At 56.4% G+C, this 14,639-nt stretch overlaps 5 protein-coding genes across 5 annotated transcripts; 1 reads left to right on the top strand and 4 right to left on the bottom strand.

The window, feature by feature from the left end:
* The first annotated feature begins 22 nt into the window (after positions 1 to 22).
* On the top strand, positions 23 to 2,939 carry WHR41_07155 (uncharacterized protein). The gene is made up of 6 exons (XM_069375760.1): positions 23 to 199; positions 773 to 810; positions 868 to 1,095; positions 1,152 to 1,220; positions 1,273 to 1,527; positions 1,582 to 2,939. The coding sequence occupies exons 2-6, from the start codon at positions 790 to 792 to the stop codon at positions 2,434 to 2,436; spliced, it is 1,428 nt and encodes a 475-aa protein (XP_069226972.1). The 5' UTR covers positions 23 to 199; positions 773 to 789; the 3' UTR covers positions 2,437 to 2,939.
* Positions 2,940 to 3,164: 225 nt separating this feature from the next.
* On the bottom strand, positions 3,165 to 4,903 carry WHR41_07154 (uncharacterized protein; the record flags this gene model as incomplete). The annotated part of the gene is made up of 2 exons (XM_069375759.1): positions 4,517 to 4,903; positions 3,165 to 4,456 (listed from the first exon to the last, which is right to left on the bottom strand). The coding sequence occupies exons 1-2, from the start codon at positions 4,572 to 4,574 to the stop codon at positions 3,165 to 3,167; spliced, it is 1,350 nt and encodes a 449-aa protein (XP_069226973.1). The 5' UTR covers positions 4,575 to 4,903.
* A 570-nt stretch (positions 4,904 to 5,473) lies between these two features.
* Positions 5,474 to 7,686, bottom strand: WHR41_07153 (uncharacterized protein). The gene is made up of 2 exons (XM_069375758.1): positions 7,180 to 7,686; positions 5,474 to 7,086 (listed from the first exon to the last, which is right to left on the bottom strand). The coding sequence occupies exons 1-2, from the start codon at positions 7,441 to 7,443 to the stop codon at positions 5,932 to 5,934; spliced, it is 1,419 nt and encodes a 472-aa protein (XP_069226970.1). The 5' UTR covers positions 7,444 to 7,686; the 3' UTR covers positions 5,474 to 5,931.
* Positions 7,687 to 11,921: 4,235 nt separating this feature from the next.
* On the bottom strand, positions 11,922 to 12,755 carry WHR41_07152 (uncharacterized protein; the record flags this gene model as incomplete). The annotated part of the gene is made up of 1 exon (XM_069375757.1): positions 11,922 to 12,755. The coding sequence occupies one exon, from the start codon at positions 12,753 to 12,755 to the stop codon at positions 11,922 to 11,924; it is 834 nt and encodes a 277-aa protein (XP_069226971.1).
* A 539-nt stretch (positions 12,756 to 13,294) lies between these two features.
* WHR41_07151 (uncharacterized protein) lies at positions 13,295 to 14,296 on the bottom strand (the record flags this gene model as incomplete). The annotated part of the gene is made up of 1 exon (XM_069375756.1): positions 13,295 to 14,296. The coding sequence occupies one exon, from the start codon at positions 14,294 to 14,296 to the stop codon at positions 13,295 to 13,297; it is 1,002 nt and encodes a 333-aa protein (XP_069226968.1).
* Between the last annotated feature and the right edge of the window lie 343 nt (positions 14,297 to 14,639).

The raw sequence follows: 14,639 nt of genomic DNA, 5'->3' as shown, positions 1-14,639 counted from the left end.
CGAACAACCATTGAACAGTACGATTTCAGCACAAACATCAATATTTCAAGGCAGTCTGATCGAAAATGCGAATTTGTGAACCATGTTGACATTAGATGCGACGATGAAGGCCAACCTCAATCTTTGTGACCCTGATCGTAGTAAGTACATGTGGATATCGACCTTGCCCGCTATTCCAAGCCCAGCATAAGACGCAAACGTACGTCATGGATCATGATCCCAGGATATCACTTGCAACAGACAAGGAGACCGGTGAGCAACTGGATCCACGGGCGCCGACAAGCCGCAACCCATACGACGGCCTTGCAAGCCCGCGAGCAAAACTACCGGAGTCTTTTGACATGTGAAAGAGACGGCCCGCCACGAACGACTCGTAGTTGTGGACGTGGACCTTGTTGCTTGTGCCCGCTGCTGCCTACGGGCTCTGAAGCAAGCTGGGAACGCGAATGAAGACTTCAATCATGCCCCTTCCACCAAAATTTGCCGGGGGAAGGCTCTGTCTATGGCTCACTTATGGCTCCAATCTGGCGACGGGCGGCCTCGTGATTGCCGATCCCACCTCTAAGTGGATGGAAAGGTGGCTCGCGAGCATGTGAATCGTTCTCAAGGCGCTTCTCTTTATTCCTACGGCCGCCCCGCTCGTCGTTCTTCTTCTTGACTCCTTGAACACTGCTCTTTTTGCGCCAGTCCTATAGCTGTTGCAAAACCTCGTCCGCCACTATTGATCAACACCTCTCATCACCCATCCAAAGCCCTCCTGACACTTCTCAAGTATCCGCAGCTTCCAAGATGCCGCCGAAGGGCTCTGGGGTAGGACCCATCAGTCAATCTGCCTTTGTCACTCCAGGTCGCTGACCTTCCCTACAGAAGCCAAAAGGCACCGCCGCCACTCCGAAGAAGCCGTCCGCCAAGGAGGCCCCCAAGCAGGACACCCCAAAGAAGCCAACCCCGAAGAAGCCGGCCGACAAGGCGACCTCTAAGCCTACCACTCCCAAGAAGACCAAAGAGAATGTCCTGTGGGACAACCTCAAGCGCAACAAGCATGCCACCCTCCCAATTGAGGTCTCCTTTCCTGGTGGCATCGCCGAAGCCAAGGTTCGCCCATCAACATCTTCGTTCGCTGCCAGCGTCTCCGCTAATAGTTCGCACAGCAAATCAAGTCCAACTTTACCCATACCCTCAAGCTTGAAAGCAATGCTCAATTCACTCTTCTTGACACCGTAAGTCTTTGCTTTCCTCCACACACACGCATGGCCTCACTGATATATCCAGTACGTCAACCCTGAGCGTCATGAGCACGAAGGCTACCAGGTCATCATCATCAAGCCGGCCAAGGCCTTCCCGCTGATGAAGCTTCCGGCCGAGGTTCGCAAGCGCATCTTTTGCCTCTATTTTGCGTCCAAGGGAATCGAAGGCGAGCCGGCCACCATTGACGGCAAGCGCAAGAACGAACTCAAGGATCCGTACGCGAAGAACTACGCTGAAGGCAGCAAGTACCGTGTTGCCCTGCTTGCAGTCAACAAAGAGGTGATTTCCTTATTCCAGCGACCGTAAATTGCATTCTGCTAACCATATTGACAGATCCACAATGAGGCCATGCCCCTCTTCTACGCTCTGCCGCTCCGCTTCGACACCCCGTCCACGCTCATGACCTTCTTCGCCGGTCTCCCTTCTGGCGTTCGCATGCACCTTCGCCACGTCGAGATCCGTTCGTACGTCAAGAAGGATGCCAAGACCGCTCTCGCCTTCCTCGCTGAGGCGAAGAACCTGGCTCACCTCCGTATCGAGATGAACGTGGTCAACGAGGATGATGTGGCCAAGGCAGCCAAGTCTTTCTGGCTCGACATTGGCAAGCTGCTTGAGGCTGTCGGAGCCAAGTTCGACAAGAAGATGGTCGCGCCTCGCAAGCCGAAGCCGAAGGTTCCCAAGCGTCAGGAACACGACGCTTCTGAGGAGGGTGACGAGGATAATGATGAGGACGATGATGACCAAGATGATGAGGAGAGTGAGGAGGACGAATCTGAGGTGTCCGATGCAAAGGCTTCTCAGATCTCAGATGCCGACAACGATTCTGAGAACAATGCTGAGGACGCTGTTGAGGCCTCTGATTCCGGCAATGCCGGAATCGCTTCCGACGCCGCCGACAGCAAGCTTGCCAGCGATGACAACAAGTCCACCAGCAGTGCTAACGGCATCAAGACTAACAGCACCGATGCTGCTGCCAGGACCAAGGCCATCGCCGACTGGCTCGCCAACAGCAACGAGAAGAAGAACGCGCGCACAAAGCAGACCCCTCAGCTCGTCCTTGGCGAGAAATGCTGGGCTGTCGACATCCTCGATTTGGGCAAGCAGGCTCTCAAGAACAAGGACTCCAAGCCCTGGAGCGCCGCCAAGAAGCAGGAGTTCCTCAACATCCTCGAGGCCAAGCTCAAGTAAGCCCGAAAAGTGCTTCACACCAACTTACTCTTTTCCTTTGCTGCCAAATACATTCCCAGCTTACACCGCGCTCTTCTGCCCAGTACCTCGCACCTCGCCTTCTGGACTTGTATTTGCGGCTGCAATGTCCGCGGACACAGCTGTTCGGAGGAGCTGAGGGCTCGCTTGGACGTCGCTGCTGCCGCTACTGCGGCGGCGGCGAGCGACGAGTTCTGGCATTTGGACCACGGCGGCGCGGGGATGGTTAACGAGGCTTTTCAATTGGTTTCTTGAGTGAAACTGAAGAAAGAATGACGAAAACGGCGACAAAAAAGACATCACTGAACGAACGAACAAATAAGCTCTGTCGACGCTCGCTTGCGCGAACATTCTGCTCCTATCGCGGACCGGGGCAGAAGCAAGCGGCGAGTTCTCCTTGATTAGCAATGAGCTACGGCAGAGACTCTGGCTCTGGCCTGCATGGTTAGCTATCACGACTGAGCAATGAAACTTGATTTCCTTTACCGATCATCCACTGTGCGTGTCACATCATCTTGTTGAGAGAATAGGAGTTGTGAAGTGAACTTCGTTGCCATTGATGACAGTACAGCTATGAAGCAAGAGGATCTTCCGTGATGCAAAAATCGCGTGTTTCGCCACAGGAACGCCATGCGCTCGAGGAAAGAAGAAAAAAAGAGCATTAAATCGCCCCAGAAACCAGGTACCTTAGCTTACACCTCCCCTATCACTCACTGATAAAACCCACCCCTCTGAAAACTCTCCACCCCAACAACATCCCCCGGCTTCCCCTCCGGCATCTCCGGCTTGACCTTCACCTCCTGCTGCTGTTGCTTCAGACTGTTCGCGCGGCTCCCCGCGTCGCTGCCAGTCATGGTATTCACGCGCGAGCTGTCCGCAGACTTATCCGCGATCTGCGCCTGCTGCGGCCTGCGCTGGATCGTCTCCAGATACGGCGAAGGCAGGTAGCCCATCTGGCCGTTGCGCGCGCGGCAGCGCCACCACTCGGACGGGTTGCCGAGCGGGTCTGTCTTGGAGAGGACGGCGACGAGGTCGCCCTTTTTCACCTCGAGGTCGAGGCCCGCCTGCGCCTGCTGGCCGGGCTGCATCTGCGGGGTGTAGTCGTAGAGGACGCGGCAGAAGTCGAGCTTGCTGGGGTCCAGGGGCTGCTGGTCGCCGGTCGCGGGGTCGTGGGGGGAGAGGGAGAGCTGGCGCTGCGCTTCGGCTTCTTGGGAGGCGGCGAGGGCGCGGATGAGCTTGCCCATTAGGTAGGGGAGGCCGAAGACGGCGAGGATGAAGACGATGAAGGGTTTTTTGCTGGGTTTGGGCCGGCCGTCGGGCCCGACGGAGCTGGAGCCGGGGTTGGAGAAGGCGGCGAAGCTGGCGGGCGTGAGGTCTTTGGAGTCGGCGGGGGGAGGGCGGCCGGTGAGGCGGGCGATGGCGGTGCGGATCCAGCGGAGGAGGGTGAAGATGCCCAGGACGGAGCCGAGGGTTTGGCGCAGGTTGCCGAACTGCTCGGCGACGGAGACCATGGCGAAGAAGGAGGAGTGCGTCGCCATGTAGGTGCTCTCGAGCATCTGGGCGAAGCCGCCGAAGGCGCCGACGATGGACTCGATCATGTGGAAGGTCGTCTGCGTCGACTGGCTGAAGGTCTGCGTGAGGCTCTGCTCCTGGCCGTTGGGCCCGTACATGCCCGGCTGGCCGTACATGCCCCCGCCCATGCCGTAGCCGCCTCCCATCCCGTACGAGGAGCCGTACATCCCGCCCATGCCGCCGAAGCGGTTTCCGTAGCTCCCATATCCTGAGCCGTATCCGCCATATCCTCCAAGTCCGCCTCCCATTCCATATGGCGAGCTGGCCATGCCGCCGTAGGGGCTTGTGCGGTTGTAGGGTGATGAGTAGTTGGAAGCGGTCCTAGTTGCCACGCTGTTGAGCGAATCCGGGCGGGCGGGCAGCGCTGGCGTTGCGGCGTCTGCGCCCGCTGTTGCCGAAGGCGTTGCGGCTGTGGTGGTTGGCACTGCGGCTTGAGAATGTCAGCATTTGCTGTTGAAATATCGTGAGGTCAGTCTCTCAGGTCGCATACCTGAAGCGCCTCCGGCGCCGGCCCTCTCCCAGGGTTTCGGTGGTGACGCGCCCGACATGTTGGGCCGAGCGAGGCCCTAGCCTTGCTCGCACCGATACAATGCGCTCTGCGCGTTTGAGTCTCGAGACTCGGTTCCTGATATGCGCTTGCTCCTATTTTCCAGTCTCCCTATCCGTGTATGCAAATGCCGGTCGGCGAATGTTGTGATATCGCGATGCCGTCACCACTCTCGCGCAAGATCCGGTCAGCAGCGTCGTCGTCGTCAAAACACCGCAGTCGTAGCCAAGCGCACGTATCCAGGTCCCGTGCGTCCGTCGTGTATGCGCTGGCAGTGGGCGTCGTTGTCGTAGTGCAGGGTAGTTGTCAGAGCGAGAACAACGTGTGTCGTCGGCGACGATGCGATTACACTTTGCGCAGCGCAGCGCCCAGCCTTCCCTTCCTGCCTCGGCCCTTCAGGCTTCACAAGCAGCGGCCTTGCCGACGAGCGCCGACCCCGGATCTCTCCACACTCGTCGCTCAGAGCGGGAAGACTTGCCGCGCGTAGCAGGTGCTTCCGGGCGGTCCGATTTTCTTGCAACCTCTACAAACTACTGTACAATGTACAGTAGTAAGCAACGTGCTTCCATCAGATGCGCATTGCAAGTCGGTGCTGCATTTATTTGCAGATATCATGCGCTCGTTTGAGGCTTGCTGCATCGACTTCACGAGACAGCGCACATCACGCCTCACATTGCTCCAGCAGCGCGCCACAAGCTGCGACGGTCTTCTGCCACTTCACCTGCATGCACGCAGCAGCATCAGTCAACGAGGTAAGGTCGTGACGGCGAGCTAATAATCTGCAGACAGACTGTGGAGATCACAGACTGGGTCACGTTCTACGGGCACTGTTTGAGCGCCACCAAACACCTGCCCATGCGAAGACATGACTTCTTTAGCACACAACGGGGAACGCAAGCATGAACCATGGAAGCATGCATATACACTACTATCGCAAAGACCTAGAGATTACGGAAGATAACCCAACTGACCCCGATGAGCTAATCCAGACATCAAAATTGATAACCGTCAGCCAAAGGCCTAGCAAGGCGACAAAAGCTCCATCCAACAAATCAAATCAGCCTGGAGAATGTGGCTTTTCCTCCGGACTGAACTGAAGAAACTCGGAAGCGCCGCCAAGTTGCTCCGCGGGTGGCATCCGCTGTAGCAGAACGACGGGTCTGGTGTGAAGATGCAGAGGAGAAATGAAGAGATGAAGCATGCGAGTAAAATTCGTGAGACAGAACATACCCCGCCGTAGCGAAGGCGTTAAAATTTCAGAGAGAGAACAAACCAAAGCAACTGGAGGTATACGAGAAGGTTATATGGTTAAGATCCGCGCCAGCCACGCCGCCAGCCCCCAACGTCAACACATCCATCTAAGAAGACAGGTTGAAGACGGAGAAGAGCTGGGAGAGGAGGTCCTGGGAGCCGCAAACGTCGTCGATCTGGGAGCCGGGCATGGTGCTGCCGAACTCGGTGCTGTCGTCGAGGACCTTGATGTGGATGTCGTTGTCCTTCATGACCATGACGGCCTTGATGGTGTTGTCGCAGGGGCGGTCGAAGTAGTCGCTGGAGCCGCCGTTGACGTTGCCGTGGAGGGTGGACTTCATGCGCTTGTCACCGGGAGCCAGGACCTCGAAGATGTCGAACTCGCCGCAGCCGGAGGTCCAGCAGGAGCACTCGGCGTTGCCGTACTGGAGAGTGCGGGGGATCTGGGCGTTCAGCATCCAGATGGCGGGCATGTTGACCGGGTCGTACTTGTTGGCGCTGGACTGGCCGTCGTCGGGCATCTGGAACTCGAAGAAGAAGGCCTTCTCGGCGCCGCCGAAACCGTGGTGGGCGACGGTGCCGGGGCGGTAGTAGCCGCAGCTGTCACCCTCGCACTCCTTGTCGGACATGATGATGATCTCGTCAGAGGAGGCAAGCTCGCAGTCGTCAAGAACCTCAGGAGAAGAGCTGCCGCCCTTGCCGTCGGCGCGGGCGTAGGAGAGGGAGTTGCCGAAAGAGTAGTCGAAGACACCAGAGCCAGAGCCACCGTTGTGGTTCAGGAAGACAAGGCCGTCAGCGTCGCCAGACTCGGCGTTGTAGTAGGCCTGGCGGGTCCAGTCGCCGGAAGAGCCACCGAGGCCGAAGAGGCCGCCGCTGGAGCTGGAGCTGGAAGAAGAGGCGGGAGCAGAAGAAGCAGCCGCGGAAGAGGGAGCCTCAGAGTAGGCGGCGGCGCTGGAGGGAGCGTCGTAGGCCTTGTTCTGGACAGCCGGAGCGCTGGTGGCAGCCGGGGCGGAGTAGGCGGCCGGGGCGGAAGTGGGCTCACCAGACCAGTTGTTGGCCCAGCTCTGGACCTGGCCATTGATGGTGGCGTAGACCATGTCGCCGAGGGCAGCGTCAGCCTCACGCTTGTGGGCGTGGGCGTGAGCGTGGGCGTGACGGCGGGCAGTGGCGCTGCGGCGGACCTTGCTGTCGGAAGAGGAGCCACCAGGGGTGTAGACGGCGAACTGCTTCAGCTTGGCCGGACCACGGACGTGCATGGAGACCTGGAGGGACGTAAGTCAGCATTGTCTGCGACATTGGGTTCACGCGTCGCGCGTGGCTCGGCATTGCTCGCCGGCGTGGATGGGCTATCGTACCTCCTCGTCGAGGGGAGCCATGTTGCCGGAGTAGGAGAAGGGAGTGCTCTGGCAGGAGCCAGAGTCGCCGTCCATGCTGGTGATCTTGTTGTACTTGTTGTCGCCGCCGCTGACACCGTTGTAGGTGATGGCCTTGACCATGGAGCAGTACCAGTTACCGCCATCGTTGACGGCGTTGTCGCAGTTGTTCTGGCGAGCCTCAAGGTTGGCGGAGACCGCGCTGGTGTAGAGGAGCGCCGCTGCGGCGCCGATGAACTGCTTCATTGTGGATGTTCGTAAGAGTCGCGAATGCGCTGGGAACAATTCGGCGAGGGTATTTGTTGATCGTGAAGAGACGCGGTGGCTGAGGCACGCAAGGGGCGGTCTAGACGGCTGGCGGGCGAGAAGGAGAGTCGGCGAAGGCGAGCAACGCGATCGGGAATGAGCGACGGGCTAGCACGGGGTGCTGTAAAGAGCGACTGCGGTGGGCGTTGGGTGGATGCGTGGCAGGGAGGAGGAGGAGGGTCGGGGTCGGCGGCGAGGCGCGGCGGTTTTGAAAAGAGAGCGGTGGTGACTAGCAGCGCGCGCAGCGCCAGCCAGCACTGCGCGGCCAGCAGCTGCCCCTGTGCTACCGGCAACACCCTCCCGCCAACCGAGATGACTGCAGCGCCGCGAGGGGCTTAGCGCCGCCGTTAGGGCATCAGTGATCGGCACGCGCGACAGGAACAGGCCAGGCGCCGGCAGTGCGCAGTGCGCCGTCCGCGATGCTCCAGCACGCACTGCAATAGATACACAATAGTGCCTTGTCGCACGCGCGTGCGTGTGCAACTCCATGCATATAGCGATCAGGGTTGCGACGGCTGCACATCACACTCACTCCTGTAGCAACGCAGCCACCTCCGCCTCACCTCACCTCACCACATCACTCCCATCGCTGACACGCGCAAACCACTTTCCGACCTGTCGAAATTGCTGTCCGTCTCCTAGTCCTCGATAGGCTCCGCAGGCGCGTACGCCGTGTGAAACCTCCAGCCTCTCACAAACCCGCGCGCGCAGCACACCACCACAGAGCCCTCTTCCACGTGGATCATCACCACGACCCGGCGGTACGTCCATCAGCAAGCCCGCCACGCCGGTGCTCCTGGTCGCGCTCCTCGTCCTCTTCCACACGTCAGCAAGCCACTCCCCGACGCATCGTGAATTTTCATGCCCGAAAAAATCTAGCCATCACATCCACTCACACCTCCGACGCACCTCCCATCCCAATCGCATCGCAATCCCTCCCTCCCTCACGGACAAAGTCGAGCGGTGCGGCGCCGTGGGGCCGCAGACTTGTCTGGCCCGGCGCAGCGCCTCTGCCGCGCCGTTGCTGGTCGGAACAGGGGAAATTACCCAAGCGTCTTGGGGCTGCCAACCTGCGCGCTCGCTGGCGACCCCGACTTGCCGTGACGCGTTGCCGAGCGCCTCGAGAGATGATGTCCGTGGCGTCTCCGGGCGCTGTCCTGTCTGTGACGATGCAATAATAATGCGACTGCTGACGCTCTCTTGTTTTGTCGCCTGGCCAGCGAGACGTGAGACGGTGTCTGGCTCCGTGCAGATTGTGCGTGCGCACTGTGTCTGACGCAGAGAGGTCTAGATGGCATTGTGAGATTGCGATCTTTGGTCTTGTCGCGTGATCGGCTCGATTGGCTCTGCGGCGAAGCTTCGCTGCGGGAGGCCGCCGACGAGCGTTGTCCGACGTCCGGGCGGGCCTGAGGCTGCAAATCGTAATCTGGAGGACTGCTGACTGCGATCCAGACTTCACTTCGAGGCTGCTCACGCTGCAGATGTTTGCTGGTTGCTCGAGAGTCACCACAGTCAGCGAGAGAGCTCATCAAAATAGCTCTCGGATGCAAGCACCCACTGCCGTCCCGGGATCTAAGTCATATGTACCAAGTACCTCTTCGGAACCTCAACCCAATCCCCGCGTTTCCAGACATTCACTACGAGAAAGATGGGTCCAGAGCCATCATTCTGCAAAATTCCCATGCAGGGCCTGGCGATTAAGGCTGCTTCCTCTCTCTGCTCACCCAATCACGCCAGACGACATCTAGAATTCTCCGATAGGCGATGATCTGGATTGTCGCTGGCATTTGTCTGGGACGAGGGCTGTTCGAGAGCCTTGGGAGGTGTATGAAGTTTTGAGCCGCTGACTGTCTGTGGCGGCTCTAGAATCCCGTGGGCGAGGATGTGTTTCTCGCCATGGCTTTATGTTCTGGCTGCTGGGTGTACGTAAGCCTGTCTGCATTCCTTCGGCCGGGTCTGGTCTTCCGGCGCAATCTTGGGACGCTGCGAATGGAAGGTTATGCTGGTGCTGCCGCTCAGCATTCATTTACGGCTCGTTGAGGCTGTGGCGAGCGGCAAACATTGCAAGCAATGCCTTTCTGGTTCGTGTAGTCATCCCTCCGGTGAAGGGAAGCGCAACTGTGCTAGACGCTCTTGCACATCACATGCGTCTAGGTCACGTCTATGGATTCCCACGCATCTCCTGCTCATATCAATACTCATCGATCAAAACGACCTGCGGCGAAATGCGACTCCGCTCATTATGGCAGACTGATTGATCGAGTTATTGCCGATTCCGTTTGCGGTTGCCACTTATGCGCGTCCGGTAGGGTCCACCGAAGTACGGCGCATACGTGTCTGCATGCCAGAGTAGGTATTGGAAGAAGCACAGTGTCGTCCTGCCAACTCTACAATTGTACGCCCGTATGGGCAGCGGTGCCTCGCAAGCCTTGAATCTCAATTTTCTAACAAAGCACTACGCTCACTAAGATCACCTTCTTCATCCTTGTGACCCATGCGATCCACGCCAGCACCCCCTGAGTCACTGCGAAGATGATATCATTGATGCCAACGCTGGCTACATCGAGACGGCGAAGCAAATGGCCCCTCTCCACCAGCTATTCATGAACCCTGCCACGAGTGGCCGTGAGGTGCTTTGCCCACACCTATTGAGAAGGTTTGATCAGGAGTCTACTCAAACGCCCGCCTCTGGAAAGTGTAGCAAAGCCAGGTACTGGATTCGAGATCAGCAAAGCAATAACACAATTGTGATAAAACAACAAAAGAAGGAACGACGGCATGACGCAGGCTTTGCGAAATGAACGATATTACTAGCACCGACCCCATGAGACAGGGAAGGTCACTACGAAGGACTTGCACCACAGAGACTGATTTGACGAAAGTGCAAGCATGCAGACTTGAAGCCATCAGTGAAAGACAGCGACATTAGGCATAGTAGTATGTAAGTATGCCATCGCGCTCTTCAGCAACGCGACCATCTCCTGGCTCTCCCGCTCTTCCGCCCTTTCTTTCTTCACCTCTTTCTCGCTCTTTATGTAGCTTAACTCCGGTCTGCTCTCAAAATACGCCGCATTCTCGGCGATTGTGTTTGTTCTGTACTCCTCCTGCGCAATGGCTTCGCGCAATCCAGGAGCGGGGTCTGCCCCAAATTGCAAACAGGTTTTTGCAGCATCGATATTGCTTTTAATCACCGATACCTTCAAAGCGTCGGTTGCATCAGCCCCAGCACGCAAGAGCGGCTCCAGGGCAGGGAGGAATCCTCCCGCCTTCACCGCGTAGATAACAGGAGACCAATCGGGAGGATTCACACTTGCGCCTCTCTTGAGCAACTCGTGAACAACGGCAAGGTTTTTGTGAATTATCGCGCTGCAGAGAGGCGAGCCAGAATCCTCAGGGTCATGGTAAAAGTGGCGTAGGTCGTCGTTATTCTATTCCGATTGATGTCCATGTTGTGTTTATCTAGCAGATGGCAAACCATAGCTCTAGACGTCTCGATGTCTTTACATCGTGACGCAGAATGAAGAGCTGTGCAGAGCGACGTGTCGGCTCCCCGAGTAATAAGGTGATCGAATAGGTCGATGTCGCCACTTGCTGCTACGTTATTGAGCAAGTGTAAGGCACTGTCCGTCTCTCCTATAGCAAGATTGAAGCCGTCGTCGAGCCGTTGACTGTCTGTGCGGTTGATGTCTGCACCCCGGTCAAGCAGCCAGTCGAGCGTTTCGCGGTCGTGGTCGAAGTCTCTAAGAAGCATTAGTCTACCTGTCTTAAGCAAGAGATCGTGGTTGAGACTGACTGGAGTATGCGATGACCATCTGACTTGAAGTCGTACTTGTACTCGGCAAGGAGTCTCATGAGTTCGCCAGGCGTGTCAGAACACGGAATCATGCGTATAGAAACGACTTTGACGTCGGCGCCATGCTGGAGAAGGATGCGGATGATCGTAGGGTCCAGCTCGGCATCGTCCAGAGCTGCAGTGGCATCGTCGGCGTCAAAGGGGTAATTGGCCAGGAGTCGTGAAACAAGCGCGACATCACCATCTCGATTCGCTGCGCAGAGGTCTTCTTGGTCTGCACCGCTGTCTGAAAGCATTCTCTGAGGGTTGGAGAAGTCTGTAGTCAAGAGGGGTGCGTCGCAGCTACGTTATTGTGGTTTGCGAGCCGGGTCAAAGTCCACCGAAGCTCGGTACTGTGCTTGACTCAACCTGATTCCTTCCGTATACACTTTCGACTCAGGCGTTTTGAGTGTCTCGACTAGTGTTTCATCTTGCACGTGTAATCTCGTAATTCCTTCTACCCTGCCAAAGCCCAGGCCTCAATCCTTCGACACTACAATTGGCGCGCAGGCTCTCGCCTGTGCATCGTTATGGTGCCGCCGCTCCGAAATATCAGGACCTCAACGAGAACAAACCCCACCATGCTTTAGTAGAACATCAATTGCCGTATCACTTGCATCATCAAATATTCATGCGGGTACATTGACATAGCGCTCTGCACAAGATCCAGCCAATCTGCGTCGAAGCGAGCACTTATCGTTGCGTTGCAAGATTCCCAGTACTCCGGGTACCAGCCTGCCACCTCCCAATCGATGATCCTGATCTTCAGTAGTGACGTCTCACCTCTTGCGCTAGTACTCCTTTGCACTATCACGTTTTTTGGCTGAAGGTCTCCGTGCGTGAAGAATGTTCGGTGGCTGTGCAGTGTCGCCAACATGAGGGTGCGTAAGAAGCCCACATATGAACGATGCTCGCTCGACTCTAGTTTTCGCAAAATCCCTTGATTCATGTCATCCTCTGTGTCAAACGGTCCCGACAATGACGGATCAGCTGGACGATCTGGGGCCCAAAAGACTCCGTCAGCGCAGGGCTGTCGAGCAAGTGATCCGATATAGCCAGCGGGAGGGATGTTGCGCAGATTGATCATGGCTCTTTGGATTTGTTCAGCAACATCACGTTTCTCAGCAGAGGTGAGGTTTGGCCGGGCTTTTGAAAGAGGCTCTCCCGGTACCATCTCCATGATGATGAAGTTTCGTCCCGTACTTTCCTCGGTCAATGTGCCATATGTTTTAGGGACTGGGACATTGCTGTTATCTGCGATGAAACTCAAATTTTGTGCTTCAAGCAGGGAGACTGAAGTGCCGTATTTCACCGCAAAATACTCTCCAACTCTGACCACGGTCGCTGAAGCATCGGGGGCACTCAGAACATCTGTACTTTGTAAGATTGTCGCGATTGAGGGAAGCATGGATCCCGACATGATCAATAGTCGGTAATCTTCCGGCGCATCGATGATGGTAGGTGAGCGGCTGAGAAACAAATAAGCTTAAGGGACAAGAACGAAGAAGTGGAGTGGCAATGAGTGGCTTATCACGGCTGGGGGCAATCGCCAGTGCTGGGCACCGGAGCGGCCCGAGAGATCAAGATATCTGCTTAGATATCAATCCGAATTGTGTAGTTCCTTTCTAATGTTCGCGCAGTGCGTCGGTTGTGCAGGCCTGACGCATCTTAACACCTTTTTGGCGATTTGGGGAGCGTGGGTTGTGAGCTGTACATCACGCTCAACACCCTTATATGTCCCTGCGCGGCACTTGTGACACTGAAGCGAAAGCATTCTTCACCCTTTCAAGAACCCGATCGATACACGTGACTGATCTTAGAAAGCTGCACTGCATTTCCATTCTGTACATGAGACTGAGCGTAAACTCCTCAGTCAATATAGCGGCAATCGGGCCGCTCATATGGTTTCCATCTTCATAGTGAGATGTGATCGTTCTCATTCAGAGCAAGCAGGCATTATTATCCCTTTAAAGTAAAGAACGGAGATATCCAACGCCGTTGGTGGAAGAGGGCCATCACACGATCATACTTCGAATCGGAGTGCGCACTGTCCGGCAATTGTTGAAGCACGATCTCCATAAAGGCCACCGGGAGGCGGTCGCGTGTGCTGGCTGCCTCCAAGGCGGCAAACATGTCGTCATGTGAAATTGTTGCAAGCACGTTGAATTCGATAAGCAAATGCAAGATTTGTTCCGCCTGGTTGCTGACTTTAGCCACAGTTTTAAGGAAGTCTCCGAAGTCGGCTCTGTTCCAGATGTTGAGATTAGCATTTCGCTCGAGCAGGCAGCGCACGCATTCGGGCGATGACTCCGCCGCGGTCTTCAACACAGTCTCGCCAGGCTGGCGGCAAATGTTGAGGTCGGCACCACTTTCCACGAGAACGTGTGTGACCGCAAGGTTTCTACCACGCAAGGCAATGTGCAATGCAGTTTCGCTCAAAGCCGGCCTTCTGACCCGCTCGCGTTTGCGCCGGACGTTGATGTCGGCTCCGTTCTCTAACAGGATACGAGTGACCTCTGGGTCATCGACGAGTCTACCCACTGCGATGTGTAACGGGGTTTCGGAGCGCGTTTGTCGTTTTTCGTCGCTGTGTCGAGCGTTAACATCAGCTCCGCTGTCTATGAGCAGTTTTGCAATCTTTGGGTGATGATAGAGCACTGCGGCATGGAGTGCGGTTCCGACGCCACCCAAAAATACGTTTACATCAGCACCAGAAGTCAAGAGAAGGAACACGACTTCCGTGTAGCTGTGAGTCGCCGCAATGTGAAGTGCAGTCCCTTTATTCTCATGCAGGGCGTCAATTTCAGCTCCACCGGACAAGAGGGTACGGATGGCCTTCATGTGGTTGCGGCTCACTGCTAAGTGTAATGCAGTCCCCAGATCACCGCATTGCACGGTTGTATTGGCTCCACAGTCTAGGAGAACACGAAGAATCTCGTGGTTGTTGCGCTCCACTGCCATATGTAGTGCTGTCCCCAGGTGTCCATAATGGGCGTTTATGCACGCTCGACCTCTGCCGCGGGCACTCGTGGACGTGGTATTTTCCCGGACCACTCGCTTTGCCAGGTATTGATACTCTTGCTCGATGAGAATGTGCAACAAGGTCGCGTGATACTCTACATAATGAAGTGCTGGACCAGATTCTTGCGTCAGCACTTGCACCAGAATCCAGTCGTCTAAAGGGAATTTGTTGCAGAATGTGGACTGACACAGACCTCTGCTTTCAGCTTGCTCTGCGTGATAGAATCCTCCGTAATGACAGATGTATCCCAGAAAAGGATACATGTTTTGAGCTGCGGAGTCT

The sequence above is a fragment of the Cladosporium halotolerans genome (assembly GCF_011745625.1).
Source record: "Cladosporium halotolerans strain TM138-S3 chromosome Unknown Sca31, whole genome shotgun sequence".
Taxonomy (NCBI): Eukaryota; Fungi; Ascomycota; class Dothideomycetes; order Cladosporiales; family Cladosporiaceae; genus Cladosporium; species Cladosporium halotolerans.
The sequence above is the reverse complement of the archived record's forward strand: the minus strand, read 5'-3'. Positions and strand labels throughout refer to the sequence as shown.